General features: G+C 27.5%; 1 protein-coding gene across 2 annotated transcripts in view; it reads right to left on the minus strand.

The window, feature by feature from the left end:
* Positions 1-5,678: 5,678 nt before the first annotated feature.
* LOC123295552 overlaps positions 5,679-22,672 on the minus strand; it is a 40,218-nt gene continuing 23,224 nt past the window's right edge. Inside the window, exons 2-4 of one of the 2 annotated variants that reach the window (XM_044876941.1) lie at positions 10,017-10,451; positions 9,212-9,443; positions 5,679-6,213 (exon numbers count right to left, since the gene is read on the minus strand). In XM_044876941.1, coding sequence (XP_044732876.1) covers positions 6,132-6,213; positions 9,212-9,443; positions 10,017-10,443 — 741 coding nt within the window. In that variant the 5' untranslated portion in view covers positions 10,444-10,451 and the 3' untranslated portion in view covers positions 5,679-6,131. Of the gene's footprint in view, positions 6,220-9,211; positions 9,444-10,016; positions 10,452-22,672 lie in introns of both variants that reach the window. The other variant, XM_044876940.1, reaches the window with a different exon arrangement.

Consider the following 22,672-nt stretch of genomic DNA (forward strand, 5'->3'; position numbering starts at 1 on the left):
TTTGTATTTATTTATGTAAAATTTGTGCATTGCATTGAATAAAACAAAATTATTTAAAGTATTCTTTTAAAATTTGTTTGATCTATTATTTGATATAATATTTGTTGTTAGCATTTTTTTGAAATAATATGCAAAATGGATGGATGCAAAGGAATAAGATATGCACACAAGAAATGTAAATACCAAATAGTATTGGAGGAATCCGCTTCGTGTCTAGCTGCAGCTTAACTGTAAAGAAAGTTTGCCCCTCTCTTTCATTTCTGTAGTTGGATCAATAATTTTTATATAATGGCTGGAATAGTGAACTTGTTAAAATGTGTTTAAGATTTTGTTTTTTTGTTACTTCTAAACAGTCAGTAGTTTGATTAGTTTTTGTATAGTAATCTTTCTTTCTCGACAAGATTTTTTTTAATGTGAGGTGAGCACAATTCATATATGTAATGTTTTTATATTCACTAGGGAAGAAGATTGATGGATGCTTGGAAATTTTTCAAATGCAATAATAAGGTTGTGTCCCATGAACGGTATTTATCAAGAGCCAGATTTGCCAAATGAAAGTACGCAGATTTTCGTACTGTCGTTTTAAAAAGTTTGTTTGGTTCAAGAACTTTTTGAGTCGTCAATATATCGCTTTTCATATTTTTATAAACAGCAATCAAGATGCTGAATTTTTTGTTTCGATAATTCGCTAAAAGTATATAAGAAAAGATTTCCAATAGGCCTGTGCCCTAAAACATTTTTATTGTCTCAATCGACATTCGTTATGGATTCAAAACATCGTATGAAATCAATAACTTGCGACTTCGATAAAGATCAAAAGTTTTTTTGCAAGAAAAAGATAGATAAAATTATTCAATTTCTTATATGATTCATGTTTATCAATCGATTTTAATTTGTATTTCAGATCTTGTCCTTTACTCTCGCACATTTTCAAATTTTAAAGAAAGATACATTGAAATCGACAACAGAACCCTAGTATATTAACAATTTTCATTGACTTTGCTGTCAAGATTGCTTTTGGTCACTGAATAGAAAAATTTCTGCTACATAACTATTACATATTCAAAAGTGAACAGACTCGATCAAATGACCGTTAAACGGAAAACATGACTGTTTAATAATCATAATAAACAACATTCATTAATAAATACTGTTATTTATATTTACATATAAATAGGTAATTAATAATGACAATATTAGCTTTTATTAAATTTATTTTTCACTTCATTAAATGATGTTCATTAATAATTAATATACATAATAAAAATTAAAAAATATTTTAATATTATTAATAAATCAATTCATTTTTATACATAAAACATAAATAATTAATTATTCGACTAAAAAACTATTAACTAAAAAATATAAAAAATAAATTAATTAATGTGATTTTTTTTTTAAATGGAGGGATTTCGTTCCTTAAAATTAAATATATTTATATTCTTAAAATTATTGTATTTTCCGTATAAATTGAATATTATACATGCATTTCATTGTTTAAAATCAATCTAAAATAGTCGATAGAAATGCATTAAATTCTGAAATTTATTTTCCGATTAAATTGGTTAACTTTCTCGATTACAGGGGAAAGTCACTGCGCGTTATTATTTCTGGTGGCAACCGTAAGGCAAACAAGTCCATGAACTGTAAAAAGCTGAATATTTATATTTTTTAAATATATATTAAACTTATAAAAGGTCAAGATCATCCTCTAAATATTTTTTAAAGAACATGTTTATCATGTAAAACGTATAGTTGTCAACGATAAACAAATTTAATTATTTGTTGCATCAATCTCGTTATATATTGCAGAAAAAGTGTAACCAATTATGCTTAACTTGTAGATTTTAATAATAGTCTTCTAACTTATCATATATATTCAATTTATACGAAGAATTACATTAAACTACCCGATTGAAATGTTGGACGAATTCATTTTTTAAGATGAGATCTTGAACAATTATAAATAATTTTTTTAAATTATTTGAAGTAGCATCAAAGTTAGGTAATGTATTATACTACATTGTTGATGAGTCTGCTAAAGATCGGATTTTATACATTTGAATTTTATGTATTTATCCACGGTGTTTTTACCTCTTTACTTCTTTACCTCTATTAGTCGAATATTTCAAAATAAAAATTTCGACAATAAATCAAATCTCTACTCAATATCACTAAATGATAAAGAGTTGTACGAAATCTTACATATCTAAACTTCGACACTAATTTTATGGTATTTTATTAGAATGTGCATTAGCTACCACAAAAGATGATATTATTACTTTTTTTTATGTTGATTCTTGTAAACTTAACAACCAATTCCAAAATTTAAAATATATCACAACTTAAAAATTGTATACGCAATTAGGGGACTGAAATTCAATTCCACCCATTAATGATTAAAAAAGAAATGATTAATGTATGAAAATCTTATAATTAATCACGAACTGCATATCTTTTATAAAAAAATATTAATATATTTTGAATTCTGCATAGAAAAAATATAGTATTGTACTGAAATACTGAAAAAATGTATTGTTAAAAAATGGTTCAAACATCAGGTTGCAAACAAACTTCTTTGTTTAAACATCATAGTGATGTTTAACTTATTGTTGTTGCCGTTTTATCGTCTTATTATTAAATTTAACTTTTTATATTGAAATTTCTTAATTATTATTTGGCAATCAAAATGAAAGTTTCTAATTCCTAAAAAAAAAAAACTTTCATGCAAAATAAAGCATTTAAATTGAAATTAATGTGATAGTGTACAAAAGTGGATGATATTCAATTCAAAATTAAATCAATAATCCAGTGTAATCAGTGGATAGGATCCTCTGAGTGTCGGTTAGTGTGGATTTAGGTTAAATGCCATACGTTATTTTCTCAAAATCAATCAAATTTGGACAATTTTTTTTAAAATTCGATCATTTGAGGACAATTTTTTATGTATTATCTTTGATTAATGATTTTTTAAACTTAGTTGATTTTAAATTATGGTTTCATTCAAAATTTGACAACTTTAAATTTGCAGCGCCTTACAACCATAAATCTAAATCCAGCAGCTTAAAAACATGAAATTTCTAAAGAGTTTAATTGATTATCAAAGAGAGCTATAAGATTGTCATTTAACCAAAATGAGGAGTGGGGTAAGTACTAAAATGCAGAATAATAGTTATAAGAATAAATTGTGCATACAACATCAAAATAAAATAATAAATTTAAAAAAAAATTGAATATACAAAATATTTAACATATTGAAGAATTGTTATTAATAATTGAAAAGAACAACCGTGGAGTAGATGCAAGGAAAACAAATAACACATAGTTTTATACATTTCCCTGAACTAAAATTCCGTAATTGATCTAAATATACCCAAATTCCAATTCAAATGACTTGCAACAGCAAAATATTTTCTTATAGTTCATAGTAAAATACTTTGAAATGTTTACAAAAATTTTATGTTTTATAAAATTGGCTTCTACAAATTACGTAAAAACAATAAAACTTAAGAGTTTCAAATACCATCTGTTGATAAAAGCTGAATTATTTTTGGGAAATAATCCAAATATATTTATTATTCGTTTTCCTTATATCCATATTCCTAGAGGGCAACCTTGTTTTAGCCAAGTGTGGTTTAACTTACTTGATATGCGTTTATATTATTTTCGTTATTTTTATAAGAAAATAGCTTAAATTATTACTTTTATTGTTAAAATTTATTCCATTATAAGAATTATATTTAAAATAAAGACATTTAAAAAATCATTCCTAATTTCACACTATAGAAAATAAAAATATTTATTGGAAATTTCCTTATTAAATAAATCCATCTAGGCTAGGTTTCAGTATTAAAGCCGAGTTTAAGTTTAATCAATATTAATATATATTAATTTATTACTTGAAGTAATGTAATTTTTTTCCATAGATGTTTATTTTAAATTTAGTTGCTTAACCACCAAAGAAAAAAGAGGGGTGTTATAATTTTAATCGCTTTGTGTGTCTGTTCTGTGGCGCCGTAGCTCCGATTAAAAAGAACCGGTTTTAATCAATAAACGAATCAATGCATTATTAATATATACAATCTTTTAATGTAAAATTATGAGATTTGTCAGTGATCTAAAATAGTCCTAGCAAGAAAAATTAAAAAGATTTAAAAAATGGATTTATTAATTAAGAAATATTATATAAATTTACATTTGATGGTATTTTTTTCAAAAATTTTTTTGTTCAGTTTGAAAAAAATGATAATATTAAATCTGCATTTTCGATATCTATGCAAAAAAACGAAAATAAAATTATGCAATTTTCTTTTTAAGAAATTTGTTGTAAAATTATAAAAAGTATGTTGAAACATTATTTTTATATAATGAAAAAATATTTTTACAACTCTCAACGTACTTTTTCATAGAAAACATCTAAAAAATTTATAAATAACGTAAAATCGAATTATAATAATAATTAAATTTCTTTTCTTTAATCTGTCTTAATTAAATCTATACAGTCTTAAAACGACACAGTTCATTAAAAATCGTTATGAACCAAATAAAAAAGTTTTTTTTACTACAAATAATGATTTGAAAAATGTTAACAATTAATTTAGCCAAATATACTAATTTAAGCAACATTTTTTTTAATCATCTTGTAGAGTTAATTTATATTTTTTTAAATTAAAAGGTAAATTACATTATATTACATTCATTTTTATTCCGAAATGATTAAATGAATATGTTTTGTACGGTGTCTCTGATTGTCTTCAATTATAGGTATTTATAATAGGAAACCTTCCTTTTTGCTGATATATTCCACTAGTAGCGCCACTATTACAAAAGTACTACGAATTTGTAACTTGGAATAAGCGTGAGCAGTAATTTTTAAAATTTTAGGCATAGTAATACGAGTTGACTAAAATTTTGTTCACGGCATTAAAGTCAGTATACCTCAGTAATGAATCAAGATTTCTACAATGAACGAAATGATTTGAACAAATTTTTATTTTAAACAGAATTGCGTGAGCTGGTTTGCTAAAAATGCTAGAAAAAGTTTTTTAATGTTTTATAAATTTATCCAATTTTGTCTTACAAGTGGTATGAAGTGTTTCTCAGCATAGGTTGAAAAAACATTGAAGGCAATTCACGTTTCAGAATATCTTCAACTGAAGATAATATCGAAAAAATCAGGGGAATAGTACATGCATCATGTCTAGATAAAAAGCGGTTTTATTAAAAATATTTTTATTTTATTTTATGCTTTACACCCTTTTCACAAGACACGGTATATATTATTAGTTCGTTTCTTGGATACACCATTTCAAGGAGCAGCAATTGTAACTGAATTAAGATCCAAATGATCTTGTTTATTTGTCATACCAAACTCTTTTAGGTTTTGTAACTAAAATTACCATCTCATCATACCTTATACACGTTTTCAGTCGATCGTCTCTATAAAAATTGTTTTGCAGAATGGAAAAAACACTAGATGTTTTATGTATGTAATAGTAAAATTTATTTAACAATATTTGATAAACTTAAAATGAAAGTCAAACAATAAAGTGATTTGTTAATTTAATCATGTTCAGTTTCTTAAAGTACACTTTTTTTTTGAAACCCATTTTATAAATTAAATGAAAATTAAAATCGATAATTTCCAGATATTTCAGCACAATTACTTTCAAATTTTCTTCCTTTTTACAAGAAAATGGTAAATTTGGTTCCAATATTAGTTAATTACATTGCAATTGTTAGAGGTTTAATATGCGTAAGGTTCCCTATTAAACTTAATTTCTTTATTAGGCCATTTAATCAAATTTATATAAGTACAATGTAGTCTTTAATAGTCTGAGAGCAAACTTTGACTATTCATAAATAAAACAAAAAATAGAAGTGAACAGCTATTTACGAACACTTTGCTTTTAATTGCTAATATTAGTTAAGAATCAAGGTCTTTTATTATTCACAAATTTTTTGTTTATTATTTTCTTGTTTACTTGTTATCTTATTTGACATTGTAATTTAAAAGAAAAATGAATTGTGAATATTAAGTACACAAAATATAACTACTACTTTCCAGGAAAAAAATGAATGCAATATTGATTATTTTATTTTGTCAATAATATAAAAAATAAAAAAAACTTTTAGACATTTTCTTCAACATGACTTTGAGGCCTTAAAACAATTCTAGGGTCCGATTCCAACATTCGATCACTTTCTTCACCACTTGTGCTGAAAATAAAAACAATTCAAATTAGAATAAATTCGAAAAAAAATTACAAGCTAATCTACTAAAAAAATTTCTAATAAAAAAACAAACGCATGCCAAAATTTTTTTTAATAACTAGTGAAAGTTCAAAAAAAAAAAAAAAAAAAATTAAAAATTTTGAAACCCTTAATTATAATAAAACATTCATTGAATACTTTCTTTCACTTATTATTATTACAAAAGCATAATTTATAAAGAAATGCTAAAATATCTACCTTAAAAATTCGAATAGTTATTATCACATTTAGAAAAAATTGATATATTGTTTTCGAAGTTATTGCCAGTTGAACGGCCCGGCAGAAGCGTGGAGGACAGAGGAAGTGACATAAAGTACTTGGATACTCAGTCTAATTTATTCAGAAAAACGTACGAAGATTTTTCCAAAACTGTTTTCTAACTAAATTGACTATGTTAAACTTGCAGGCATATTGTTATTTCCGGTATGTTTTCATCGCTTAAGTAAACAATATACAATCTACGCGAGTTTCATTGCCCGGTTGGTGTCGCACGAGAAGACATGAATTTATTATCATTATATCAATATCTATCTAAATGTGATTAAAAAAAAATTTGGAAAATATAAAATAAATTAAAATTATTTTACAAAATTCAGATATATCTTTTTACAAATAAAAATAGGATGTGTATACTTATGTACGCGCGTGAGAAGTTATACTTCTTCGATAATAACAAATACAATAATTTATAAATAATCTAAGCAATAATACATACTTCACTTTATCTATTGTATTCATAGCAAAGAGTTTATATACATAGAGAACGCGAGGGATCTGCTGGCCTGTAAGTGGATGCAATATAATGACTGAGAAAGAAGACTGCCAGTGAGTTCCTCTGTGTCCTTGTCATAGTCATATGTCATAATCATAAATTTTGTGTCTGCAATTATATTTGTTTTGTACAAAGAGGTTATATACAGGTTTGTATTATTTTTTCTGAAAAATGAAAATTGTTTAATATGCAGATTTGCATTATTCTCCAATATGTATTGCACTTTTAATGTATTAAATAATATTAGATAAATTGTTTTTTAACTATTCACTTAATAGCAATAATGTAAACAATATATAACCAATGATCTATAGGTTAGACAAGGAGACAGGGGAGCTTATTGACACTCTTCTCTCTCATTCATCATATCGCAAGTTTTGGACTCTAACGTTCTCTAGTTGTATAAACTCTTTGGTTCATAGTTGACACTTAATTTGCCCTTATTCATGATGATAAACACGTATTTTTCGCCTCATCCTTCGCGCATCACAAAAATTATAGTCTGTTCCGCAAGTAATCGAAAATTTGATTAAATGAAATTTTTATGTTACTTTTACTGAATACAAAGACAAAAGTTAAGAATATTATAAAATACAACTAGTACAATAAATTGTCAGTACACGATAGTATGGCAACATGACAGGTAAATGGCGCACGCATAAGGTAATTAGCTATTTGACGGAAAAACAATGCAGAAAGAAAGTAATTATCACATGAGTGAAGAAAATATACATTTCAAAAGATATATCTGAATATACCATTATTAATAATAGGGTATTTCACAAAGCTCGTACCACCAATTTAAAAAATGGAGAAGTGCTTATTTTAAAACAGTTAATAGTTCTCTGGGTGTGCTTTATCGAATCGAATAATTTTTTTACAAATTCGGATTCTATAGACAAAGAAACTTTTGTAAAATATTATATTTTAATCAACTAGAAAGATAAATTTTTAATAAACACTGAGGTAATTTTTTTTTTCGAAAACAAATTTAGATTTCTAAAATTAATTTAAAAAAAATATAATTCGAACCTGCAATGAAAAATTCTTTGTTACAAAACACAGGAACAACTTCTCCAAATTTGAAATGGGATGACAACGAGACAAGAAAATAGCCTTTATATGCAAATATTTTATACAATATTAAAAATTCAAAATTGAATAGATGATTTTTCAAACGAAATTTAAAAATTTGTGTTTAAAATTTTTATGTACAAAATGAAAGATGAATGTTTGGTTGCATACTCAATACAGTGATTCTCCAATGTAAGGGAAAAAATGATGAAAATTGAAATTATTTCTCCATTTAATTATAAATATCACTTTACTTATTAAACAAATTGGTACGAAAGTGTAAGATATAATTTAAATGAAAATAATTAATGAGGAAGTTTGGGTAGATACTCTTTTGAATTAAAAAATTTACTTATAAAGAGATCCGGATATGCTAAGGTATGCTATGTTACAAGCTTTTAATTAAGTTTACTTTGTGAGGGAAAACACAGATCTTTGATTAAATTATGTTTCTTTCACCAGGCCGATAAAATAGTTGAACCTGGATCACAAGACTGATCAACGTCCATTGTCACTCTGAATGACGAAGCAAAATTTTTTCCACCAGATGCGGTAGCATAAGCGGTCGTAAACCTTTTTGAGTTATTTTGTAAATAATGAACTTTTCAAGAAAAATGTATTTATTTTCAAAGCACTTGGGCAAGGTAAAAATATCTTCATGAAAATTAATTAATTCATATTGATTACTACTATAATAAATGCATATTTAGAAAATTATTGATGCAGGATGGAGGTGAACCGATTTTTTTTTATTAAGTTGAGAATCACTGATTTTGGAGAAATAATAATGAAAAAAAACTTATTTTATTTATTTTTCCGTAAACTTTTATTTTGCAATGGAAAAACATGCAAAAATTCATGAATTTAAAATAATTAAAACGATATAAGAATATCTGTTAGCTTGAACAGCAATACTAAATGCTTACCTTTTACCCTAGTTCCCTGAAAGTACGCGATACATATAATTAATATTTTTACGAAATTTTATATTATTTATAAAAATAAATTTATATATTGTTTTTAAAACATCAATAAACAAAATAAACAACAATTTATTATATTAATTATTGTTATCATGTTATGTAATCTTACCAGTCTTTATTTTCTGCCATTAATTTACTTCGTTCTTCAGCGGCAAGAGCTGCAGGTGGTTGATATGCAACTTCAGATACAGGTGCATATTGTGCAGTAACGAGTAAATCGGTTGATGGATTCATAGCTGCACTAGCAGCTACACCATTTTCTCGTGTATTACTTGAAGTTAAATCTTTACCTCTCCACCAAGTACATGTTTTACGACGTCTACATGATCGAACATAAACACCTGCACACAAAAATTATTATTCATTAAAAAAAAAGATTTTTCATATCATACTCAAATTAATTTGATACCACAATTATAAAATTAAATTTTAATTTATTCTGACAGTCTTCATTTGGCATAATATTAATTTAAAGATGAAATTTTGAGTTGCTTTTGGGCAAGATTCCATAAGTAATAAATATTTTTATAAAACTAATATTTTATACACTTTCTCATAAAAAAGTCAGGGAACGAATATCCTACAACGTTCGCGTATAGCTTTTGTGGAAGGACATCTATTATATTATCGTAGTAAATATCCTTCCGAATAACAAACTTTGTCATTTCTTCCGAATAACAAACAACTTCAATTTTTAATTTAACCCGTATGTGACATATATAATGTATTGAGCATTTTACGTGCAAGTCTTTTATTTCTGGTGTTAAAATCGCACATATTTAAATTTTCGGTCTCTGGACCTCAAATTGTATGACAAAATCATAACAAATAAACAAATTCTAACTCTAACTCTAAATAAACAAATTGACGTTGAGAAATATTATTTAAATATAAATAAAGATTGTTAAACTTACCAACAAAGAATATACCAACAATTGTTAACAGTATTCCAACAATTGCACAAACTAAATCACTAGCATGGCCTCTTTGAACTTCTGTCGTTGTGCTGTTTTCTACAGAACTTTCAGTGGCATCACTACTATTATTGGCAGCAGACGGTGTTACATTTTGATGTGTTGTTGTGGTCGTCGTCGTTGTGGTATCATTATAATCAATGGTACCATCCACAACCATTATCAGTCCAGATGCAATCAGGCATATTCCTAAAATTAATGTGATCCATTGCACGAAACGGGCTCTGTTTGGATGGCTTGATACTGTTTGTGATAAATAACTAACTGGACGTGTCCATGTTGCCGTGGGACCTGCATTTCCATTCTCTGGTGTTTGCTGTTCATATGTAACTGTTGTTGGTTGATATACGGGACCACTTGCAGGCATTGCTGAATCTGAAATATTACAAACATACTATTTAAAAAAAAGTTTTTTTTTCTATCTATACAGGATGATGCATTAATATGGACGGAAAAAAGTTCTGCGCTATTTCAAAGCACTGCAACTTGGAAACTTTTCATTTTTGACTCTATGTTCATGATCGGAAATACTATTGAGAGAGAGGCATGGTCTTCATTTTCATCCAATTTGATTGAGGCCGGTTTTTTATGTTCCATTCACATCTTTGCAAGTACCTTTGACAAATACTATAGAACGTTTTTTATGCGAATATTACGGAACGTTTTTTATGGGAGTATAATGTCATGGGAATGTTAAGAGGTATTATTGTATTTCATAACTGCGTTGTGATTATGAGATTGTAATAAAATAAGATGAAATTTTATTAGGTCTTTTTGGAACTCCATTGCTAATAAATTTTTTGCTAAATGTTAATGAGTAATTAATTTTAACTAAGCTGAACAACCAACTAAAACTAATCTGTATAAAAATTAGAGCTGCAGTTATTTTGAAGAATCACCCGTTCTGACAGACAAATCTATTATTATAGTTAGAAATAGTTAAGGGTTGTTGAGAATTATTTTCATTTATAAACCAGGCCCTTAGGGATATGCTTTGTAAGTTTTTTCTAGTTTAGATTTTTTTGAATAATGATAACTCTAACAAACACAACAATGTGCGATTCAAATGAAACATTATTAAAGTACGTCTATATTTTTCCATAGTCATTCCTTGGGTAATACTGTATTATTTATCCGGAGAGTTCGAAGAGTTTGCACTTTTTGCGGCTAATTATCTCAAGAACATTTATCATAAAACTTACATAAAACTATTTACGTTTACTTATTAAATTTTTTAAATTGTATAGCTCGAGAAATCTTTTAGAAAGCGAATTGGAAATCCGAATCCGAATATTGGAAAATATAATGAAATCACTCTGTCTTTGCATTTGAATTAATCTCTCTAGATGTTCACATTACGAGATTAATTTTCTAAAGTTTCAATGAATCAAAACCGTTACTAACCGCGCAAATGAATAAATAAAGAAATATTTGTTCTTGAACTCATCAAGAAAATAGTTTCAAGAAAAATTGTAAAATTACTGTAACGAGATTTTAGCACTAGAACAACAATCAATGCTTGAAGAGATCCCTTTTCGGTTTTTAATTAAATTGAAGTTGACGTCAGCCATATCTTTAGCTAGAAATCGATACATTATTACAGTTAATTTCAAAATGTAATTGCTTACAAGGAAATAATTGATAGCATTATTAATTTTTGCCTTTTTTGTACATTTTTTGTTTGTTTATGTCACATTTCTCTATAATAATATAAATTGTTATCTTTACTACGAACAATCTTAAGTTTCAAACATTAAATTTAATTATTGATTAGCATAAAAATATTTCCGGTTTCATTCAAACATCAATAGTAAGGAAACAATGCGTATTCTTTCATGGATTTCATTCATTTATTTAATTATACAAACCATAGCTAATTTTCGTTACATAACGATAAATACGTTCTTTTTATACAAATTTTGGTGAAAGCGATATTATTGAAATTAATCAGAAATTAATATAATTAGTGTATTTTAAAAAATGTAATAATGTAGGAATTTTTTTATATTTTTTTTTTTCTGAAAACCGTTTATCAATATTTAAAAGATTATAAAAAAAATTTTATAATAAAAATATTCTGATGTAAACAGCTACGTTACATCTATGTACAAATGCAATTTGTACATAGAGGCGAATTTAAACCATATTTTTACGGTTTGCATAGGGTTCAAAATAATAAGATCGAATACTACTGGAGTTTTAGGCGATATGCTTTAATTTTGAGAAAATTCTCGTAAATACTCCTGCGTAATCCTAAAACCAAAATACATAGTTTTTTTTTTATTCTAGTAAGAAGATAATTGAACAAGAAATAGAAACGTGGATATTGTACAAAATTGGTTGTCCCTTGTCCGATCACATTGAAATTTAAAATTTTGGTTTGTAGTATGGTAAATCGAGGTTAACGTTACGCTGAAGCAATCCAGAGATATTTTATTAGTAGATAGGAAATGTCATTAGAACATTTCCTTTAAGGTTTCCCCTTCGGATGTTGGTAGACTCTTTGAATATTGATTTTACGTGAAAAATGACAATTAGTGAGAACAACTTCTATTCTCAACAAGTCATTAAAGTTTAGTACAATACACGTGTGATAACGCATTATTAACGTATTTCTGCGATTGTCCAACTCGTGCTACGCACTCGTTGTGCAACTTTCGTTAATAATGTTTTTACGCCACTAGTATCGTAAATAACTATTATTTGCATTTGTTTTGATCATTTCATTGTAATTGATGTTATGTGCGAGTTTCAATTGTTATAGCCATTAAGAAAACAAATTTATCTTGAAAAAAGCAAGTAGGTTTATTTTCTTAATAACCATCATTCGTAGCGGCCTGTGGAGCCGCTAGTTTTCCTGTGCGACTTTATATCCATCCTGATTAATTTTTAATAATAACGAAAGAGATGCCATTTTAGCTTGCATATAGAGGTAAAAAAAATGAATGGTAACTTTTTTTTTATAAAGTTTATATTTTACTTTCTAATATGTAGGTAGAATAGCAGCAGCATATGTGCAGTTTGTTTATTGTGTTCAGTTGATTACAAACATGTTCAAATGAATCATGTGCTACCTACATACTTGATTGGAATTTTCATTGTAAGCATCTAGAACCTATAATACTATCATTGTTTACATGATGCATGAACTATGCAATATTTAATATATGCAATGTTTTATTTCAACAATGTTTAGGGGAAGCTAGGATATTAGCTTGCACTTAAGTTAACATTCTACAATTTTTTTTTTTTTTGCGTATATCGGTAATAAAATGATCCTAGAAGGTTCTCCTAACTTACATGGTAGTTATAACAGCAGGATTTCATAAAATGATAAATAAAGTTAAAATAGTGGTAATTTTTCAGTATACTTATAGCCGGAAAAGCTTCTTTGTTCCAGTAGACCACAAGGCCATGTTGAAATTTTTCGGGTGAAATGACCCACCAGGAATCATGTTGAAAAAGCAGCTCCTATATGTAAAAGTAAGTTAAAGCACAACGTGAATACAGATGAGAATATGGATGTTACACCCCTTGGTATCTCACTCCTACACCAGCAAATATATACGGCGTTGGTAGGTTCTAGCTCTGCATGGATATTTGAAGCGAATTACATAAATGCCGTACAGAAATAGATTCGGTAACTTCGGTACCAGAAGTTAAAAAAAACTTTTGGTCTCCCGTCAATTTCCGAAGCCCTACGTGTTTATTATTACATTACATTTCTGTACGAAATTTATGCTATTCGCTTCGAATACTTATACAACTTACTTTTACATATAGTAGCATCTTTTCATCATGTTTCCTAGTGGGTCATTTCAACCGAAAAATTCCAGAATGGGCTTGTGATCTGTTGAAATTTAAGTCAGGCTGTTGAAATTTAAGAAACAAAAGGAAATTATTGTGAATACTAAATCGGCTGCTTAGAATAATTGGAAATTTGGCACACAGTGCCATAAGTAAGGAGCATTTCATAGCGTTAATTTATTTTTTAATCAGTGGCGCTAGAGATTTTTCCCTCGAAACGGAGTATTGAAACTCTATTTCCATCGGTAGTTTTAGTAATTTACCATTATAAGCTTTAAATAATGAATTATGCTTAGCACAGTTGTCAAATTTCCAATTTCTAAGAACTAAAAATATTCCAAAATTTCAGCACACTGTACCTAGAAAAGGCTATAAGTCTATTGAGAAATTGTCATTATCACGATACTTACTGTTAGATTAAGCTTTGCTGAATGCTGTTATAACTTCAACCACTCTGTATATCCAGCATAAATGGAGACGCGGCAGAATATTTTAAACTACAAACTTTATTGTTTTAAAATAAACTCTCAAAAACGTTAATTGTTCTTTTCCGAACATAAAAAAAAATGTTTTTATGTAATAATCATCCGAGACAAATAGCTGTTGCCATATTTTTATCAAGTGGTGTTACCCAAATTTACTCTACACTTATGTGTTGTTTTTATTTAAAACTAGTTTCGATTATATTATTTTTTATTTATTTTTAAATTTATGAATGAATAATTTAGTTATAATGATCATTGCATCTAAAATGGTAAATAAATAGAACTGATTTCAAAATACTCGATAACAGTCATGATGCGATCCTTATTTTATATTCGATTTTTCATAACACATTTGCTTTTCGTAAAAACAGCAACCAATAATTTAAAAAAAATAAATTTCACTAACTGAAGGAATATCAAAGGATACCATAGCATACCATGAACTTCGAGATAATTATGTCATACTCGCCAGAAAAGAAGTCTTCACTGCTAGGTCACGAATATTTTCGAGTTTTTCAATATTTTGATAAAATGTAGGAACGAAAACCATACAAGTTAAATTAACAATAGTCTGAATGTTTTAAGAGGTTATCTTCTTATCTGATTCGTAGAGACATGCTGGGCAGGAAAACTTATATTTTCCCAAAATTTATATAATAGAGTCTCGATAATCGGAAACGTTCAGTAATCGGAACACTTTTCGTCCTCCCAAACTTTCCACACCGCTATAACTTGAGAACGGATGGAAAAATTTCGCTTATATTTTTTTGTTATGTTAGTTATTGTCAGGAGGTTTCTATGGAAGACAAAAATTAAGGAAGTTGAGCGAAACATTAGAAAATTTAACACACAATATTAAATGCAATAAATAGTGGAAACACATATAAATAATGAATTATTTTAACCTTACTATGTATCTTGTGGATAATATAATTGCAACAAAGATGTATATCAGATAAAGTGTGTAATTAATGTGTACTTTTCAACCACTAAACATATCTGATGTACAGCAAAGTGTTGTTTCTAATAAATATCGTGTTATCTGTAATCAATTATATAGTAGATCAAAACATTTTAATTGGACATCTTAGATGACTGGAATATTATCTGAAATTACTCTATACCAGGCATGGGCGAGTTACATTAAGTCGAAGTCACCATTCTTATAACTTTATTGTATGTCTCTTTATCCAAGCCCGCATTGCTTATAGAGGAGGAAGTGAGACGGGTATATGACTCTTCTACCTATCTCAGTTTCTCTAATACTAATGAGATAGTTTAAAAAAAAAAAATTTTCTCTGTCTTACTCGTATGTTAAGTTGGGAGTCTGAGGGACTTCTGTAAGCCACGTTTGCCCATGCCTGTTCTATACTGCGTGGGTTTCTTAAATTCGTTTAAATAAGGTCCTTTATAATAAATAAAATAAATAGGTGACCATATGTTAAAAACAAACATATATAAAAATATAAAATTATAAAAATAATTGAATTATTGATCAACTAATGAATTCATTATGTGGTTTTTAAACACACATTAATCAGTAACTGCTAATATGTTATTAAATCACATTATATGTGCGTAAAATTATGAGCATACAATAATTAAAATAAGTGCATGCATGTTTTTATATCAAATGAAGCGTTATATATACACTAGTTAGTTAGGCGTATTAGAGCCCGTTCATAATGCAAAAATTGTTTATAAATGTATTGTTGTAATATTTATTCTATTATTAATAAAAACATTTTAAAATTCACAGAATATGAACAATATTGTATTTGGAATGTTGACTTTCTATGTATACAATTTTAAGTGAAAATTGAATCTGTTTGTTTAATATTAATAGTCTAGGGTGGTAAATTTTATTCATTCTGATCAAATTGTTTTTGTCACTATAGTCTAACGAAATAAAAAATTAAGGAAATTGAGCAGAACATTAGAAAATTTAAACAAAATATTAAATGCAATAAATGGTGGAAACGCATATACATAATGCATTATATTACCTTACTATATACTTATGTATTTATTTGCGCTCCCACCATATTTATCTAGAATTGTGAACAGGTATTTGAATAGTATTGAGGTGATATTTATTATTATTATTATTGTATTGTGAATAGGTATTTATTAGACCGCAGGCGAACGCGCAGACTTCAATCAGGCCGAAGGCCTATCCAAGAGATGGTAGTAAAATTTGTGTTTAGCGGGCGGGCTTAACTGACTAAGTGGGCGGACTAAGCATAGTATAGCTATTAATGAATTGAAACTGTCGGTTAATTAAGATTAATAATCACTGTTTTCGACTATCTGACTAGAAAGACACATGAAAAATAAGTAAAATCTGTTTTGTTTGTTAAGGTTTTTTGTGAGGTTATTTTTGCAGAAGCTTTGTGGTTTTCTCAGCACTGTTTATAATACAAAAAATACACTTTCCAATCTCAACAAAGTAATAATCTTTAGCGCCAAAATCGCAGGATCCGAATAAAGTCTAGACTAAATGAATATTAATACAAATTCAAGTATTTTGATATCTTTTACAACAATAATAAAACATAAAATGTTGTAATAATTTGTTATCACAAGAAATATATTAAAAACAAGTTTAATGAATTGTTCATTTCATATGATTGCACATGACAGAATATTAACGTGAAACAATGATGGATGGACAGCCAACCAATTGGATGATGATGAATCATCATTCATTTCTTACTTTCAACCTTCAATAATTTTTAAAATTTATTATATTTTATTTTTAATGATATACATATAATATATCAGTTTATATTGAATTATATTTTTATTACAATTATATGTAGGTAAACACTAAAGCGGTTATTTGGAGTAATTATATGCCATGTTCCTCCTGATTAGGATTACGAAATCAAATCTTGGTGAAAATTGTCAGATAGAACGGTATTTTGGAATGGTATTCAAAACTCGATTTAGACTGGTGTTAAAATCTATTACGTGTTTACAGTTGAAGTGTAACTGTGTAAAACAATGAAATAATACCAATTGTCCCAACAATACCAAACAATTTTTGTACTCAAAGCAGAAAAATAAATTGAAAAGGTCATATATGATCCTTAATATAAATGGCGATGACAAAGTACGAACATTTATCATGAACTACTTTCGTTTAAATAACAGGAATATAGCGACAAGTTATTTCATTCTCCTGAATTGCAATTCCGACTAATAAAGTAGAAAAATTCAACAATTATTTGACTTTAAATATAAATTTTCCCAAAACTTATGACCGAGAGCAGGAATAAAAGGCATATTAATTAGAAAAAAAATACAGCAAAAAGATTTTAATTGATTTAATTAAACGAGTGTGACATACGCGGTACATCGCGGCAAACATAAAACTTTTATCTTTTTATTAATAAAGATGTATAGTAGCACAACATTCGATGTTCAAATCTTTTTACACACTAGATAAGGCGTAAAAATTTGATTTTTTCAACTTTTAATTTGAAAACTGAGACCTGAGTGAAAAAACCAAAACAATAATTATATCATGTACTAGCTGTTACCCGCCCGCTTTGCTGGGCAACATCCCCACTTGCACCCCTCCCTCCACATTTCCTTGCGTTGGATAACAGTTTTGTAATGTACACGTCATGCTCTTTTATTTGATACCCCACTTAGGTATATTTGTAACTATTCGATATTTCCTTCCCACTTTCTCGCTACACCTTTCTACCCTCCGAAGGTTAAAAAAATTTCTAAATGTAATTTAAAACATTCTGACCAAGTTTTGAACTATTAAAAGCCATAATTGAAAAATATGAATTTTTTATTCATGAACACCCCCGCAACCCCCCTTGTGGGTGGAATTTCCTAAAATCCGTTCTTAGCTGACCTCTAATTGGCAAAAGGAATATTCCTCCCAAATTTCAAGTCTCTAGGTCTTATAGTTCCAGAGATATCGTGATGAGTGACTATCTATATCTATAGAAAGTCTCCTATATATATAAGATATATGAAATATACCATGGTATGCTTAGTTTAGTCCCAAGTTTGTAAGGCTTAAAAATATTGATGTTACGAACAAAATTTTGGTATAGGTGTTCATAAAATTACCTAATTAGTCCATTTTCGGAACAAATTTTTTACTTCCTTTCGAACAATTCGTGTTCAGGAAGTTAATAATACATATAAAAAACCTTTGGAAGATAGTTTAAAATATTGTAGGTATTTAAATATCACCATAGAAAGGGGAAAAAATTAGAGAAAATTACATAATACCAACTGTACGAAAAGAAGACATACTATAGAATCATAAAAGTGGCAATTAATTATTGACCTTTTTGGGTAAATAAAAAACAATACCTTTGTAAATCAATTAACATAATTAAATATTTGAATAACGTCACATTATTTATTATTCAAGGACAATTTTTTTCTAAAATTAAAAATAGAAATATAAATATATCATTTTAAATAACAACGTATAAAAAAACGTTCGAGAACAATTTCTTGTTTATTAATATCTATAAACTATAAATAAGTTCCATTTGTTTTAATTAAAGAGATAAAAATTAACTTAAATTTGCTATTTTAATGAAGTAATATTATCGCGGTAATTTTTACAAATCAAAATGTATTGGTTACTCTTAGAATGTGTTAGAAAACTTTTGGATGACATATTGCACATTAAAATACAATAATTTTCTTGATTAAAAAGAATAGGTTTGGTTCAGAAATAAACTTCATAAAATGACCTAAAGCCCTTAATGTTGTGAAAACATTCATACAACTGTACTACAATTATAGTGGTTTAAACCGAGACCAGAATGAAAATAAAATTTGCGATTTTAGTGTATTTCAAATTTTTTTAAATTTATTCTGTCGATTACAACACAATACGTACAACCCACTCGAAATTTCCACTTGTTTTACGAATTATGTAATCCAGGCTTGTAGACAAAAGTAGCTTTTTCATAATTGATACTAATGGGCTGAAAGTGTAGAAATTTAATTTGCAATAGTATGAAAATACAAAAAAAAAAAACCAGGAAGCAGACTAATCTAATCTGTATGCAGAAGTTGAATTTCTAAGAATACTCATATTTGAATTTTTAAGAATATTTCGTCTAGTTAATTGATATCTATCTGTAGGTATAAATTAAACACTCTTCATAAGTTCAAACAAAATATATAGAAGCTATTAATATTTTGAAGGTTACATATTAATTATTCACATACCTTACCTGAATGATTTAACTAATAAAAATTTATGGCAGCAACTCGCTTAATTAAGAAGATTTGATTATGAATGCATACATCTGTGTTTATTCAGTTGATTTAGTCGTATTGAAAATATCGAATATATACCTACTCTTTAATCATAAAAATATTTTTAGAATATTATATCAACTTAAAAAGTTACTATTTTAGTTTAGAAAAATTGCGTTCGTCACTTGCAACAGTCATTGGTATTGTTAACAGAATATGCAGTGATATGCAGGAATATAACTCTTGAAGATTGTGCTTTTTAAGAAAGTTTAATATTTCGATAGATGTTGCCTGACTGTCTTTGAGATTGTTGCAAACCTAAAACTTATCGGATAACAGATCTTTATCAATATCAGATTTAAAATTGACCATGAACTTTTCTACAGAACAATGTCGCATTAGTTCTCCTTTATTTTGATTATTTTTTATGTCATACAAAAAATTTCACGTGAAAAGTCTAGCATCTGTTGAAATCTTTCCTCTATAGAATGTTTACAAAACATTTATTCACGGTTTACAAAACAGCATTAAAAAACTCGACTTCAAATTTTTTTCGAGTTATTGTCGGTTTATCTTATGATCTTTTAATGACTGCGTATCAAATTCTGATGCTAATTCAGTAACTGTTACGATAACTTGTTCGAAACATGTTTGTCTCTAATAAACGCGACGCCTTGAAAAACTTAGCGCCCGGTAACATCTAAAGTCGCTTACGCTGACCGACATATATTGGCGTCACGAACCATACCAACTTTTTTTGGAAGAAGTTGTGTCCACCCAACTGCATTAAAATTTATAAGAACGTTAAAGCATCGTTTAGATATTTTTGGCTACTTAAAAAAAAAATCCTTTCGCTTCAGAGTCCAGAACCTACCATTGTGGATGCTACTAAACAACTAAAGGCCTTTTTAGGTAAGCTGCCACTCTTGAAAAGGAGAATGGATGCAGGTATAATTGCAAATTTTTCTAGGATATATTTTCTTGGAACAAAATCTAAGTCCAGTCTGAATACATGGCGAACTGAGCCAAAAATGAATAAAATCTTAAAAAAAAATAATTTGCAAACATTTTTAAAGCAATAGCTAAAGGCTACAAACATTAACAATTAAGAATATAATAATAATGCCTGTTATCTAAATTTTGAGATAACTTGTATAGTTGAATATATTTATTCTCTAATCTCTAATCTAAACGACTTCCTGACAATGTTATAAATTTACAAAATGACATTGAATTTTTTATGATCTTCTTGAACAAGAAATTCCATAAAGTGATTTCTTTGAACAAAATCTATATTTTCCATACGCTTTTGTTATTTTATTCAACTAACAATACGATTATATTTTAATCTTATATGCCTATACCTATTTACATGAGTTCGTTGTACTTGGCGGGCAAACATGGGACGCCAGTTATAACATAAAAGTCGTCTTCAAGGTTTTGTTCATGACAAGGACGTCTCGACCGGTACATAGTGAACGGTCGTGTGTTGTATTGTAACATATTTTTTGTTACTCTTATTATAAGCATCCATCCAATGAACAAATTAATTTGATTTATTTGTTAATAATTATTCTCACAAAATACATTTACGAGTATTAAATAACAATATAATTGAGACTTTTTGTTCTAGAAATGAAACACTAAACAGAATTTACTTTCGAAAGGTTTTAATAAAAAAAAGTTTCATATATGTATTTTATTTTCTTCTCATAACACGAAAAGTATTCTAGTAGGGTGGCGATCGAAATGGTGTAATGAAATCCCTTGATAATTTTCTAATTAAGACAAAATTTTCTTGCTCTTTTTTTTTTAATCTGTTGATTATTTGCACAAGGTATAGCGCCGTAATAGACTAAAACAAGATCGGAAATTTTCATTTATTTAAGTGTTACAATTCTTTAGTTTCTTTACAAAATCCAACACTTTTTGTTTTGGCTTAGAGAATAATTAGATCTTGGAAATTCTTAATAAGTCTTTTTTAGTATTTCTTAATCAGTTTAATGAGTTGTGAGTCATAATAGGTTAAAGATAATGGAGATAATACAGTCAGTACAAGGAAATATTATGTTATGTCATAATAAATATCTTAATTAAGCCAAATGAAGGTAATGTACGCACATATTGGGTTGACTACTAAATCAGTATGTCTTTTTTAAACTTATATGACAATTAATTCATAAAGTATAAAAGTAAGCGCTACATTTATAATATACGAAGATATGATAGGGAAATAGTTCCTACCGCGTGCCCACGACACCTTTCGTTTTTTTAAATAAATTATATAACTGCAGATAGAGAGCAATTCTTTGTTTAATGTCAGGGAAAAAAATTTAATAATAGAGATTTGTTTAAAATCTCAATCTCATTATTATTAGTTAAAATATTTTCATGGATATATTTTTGTAATAAAAAATAATTGTAATATAAAAACGCTGTAAATTTTCAGACAAAAATTGGATATTATATCTCACATATAGAATAATATATAGTTTGCAATATTACTTAATCAATGAACTCTTCGAAACAATAAATCACACCTATCACACAAAAGCAATATTTACATAAAGAATGAGACATATTAAATGAACAATCAATCTTCTAAAGTCCTCATGGAGGTCATTATCATCAAATTTACAAATATTGATATTTATTTAAAACGGTACATTAATGAGTATTTAAGAGTTAACTATTATTGTATTACTGGAAGCTCAGTTCATTTGTAATATGAACAATGTTTGCTATACACTAAATAAAATTTAATTAAAAAAACTTTTTAGGCAAAATGTAACTGACAAAAAAGAAATGTTTTTTTAATAAAATACACTAGGAATTTTTTCGACTGATGCCCGTTTTCTCGTTTCCGGTAAAATCAGGCAAACTTTTAAATATATTAATAACAATTAATTTTTTTCGAAGAATTCTTTAAATAAATATAATAATCCATTGCCAGCATCTCTCTCTGGGAGACTCCGAGAGGACAAATAAGTTTTGTTATTTTCGGAACCCAAATCTTACTTAACCATTTGCAGCGTGACATTGCCAATATTTTTA

Source organism: Chrysoperla carnea, chromosome 3 (genome assembly GCF_905475395.1).
Source record: "Chrysoperla carnea chromosome 3, inChrCarn1.1, whole genome shotgun sequence".
Taxonomy (NCBI): Eukaryota; Metazoa; Arthropoda; class Insecta; order Neuroptera; family Chrysopidae; genus Chrysoperla; species Chrysoperla carnea.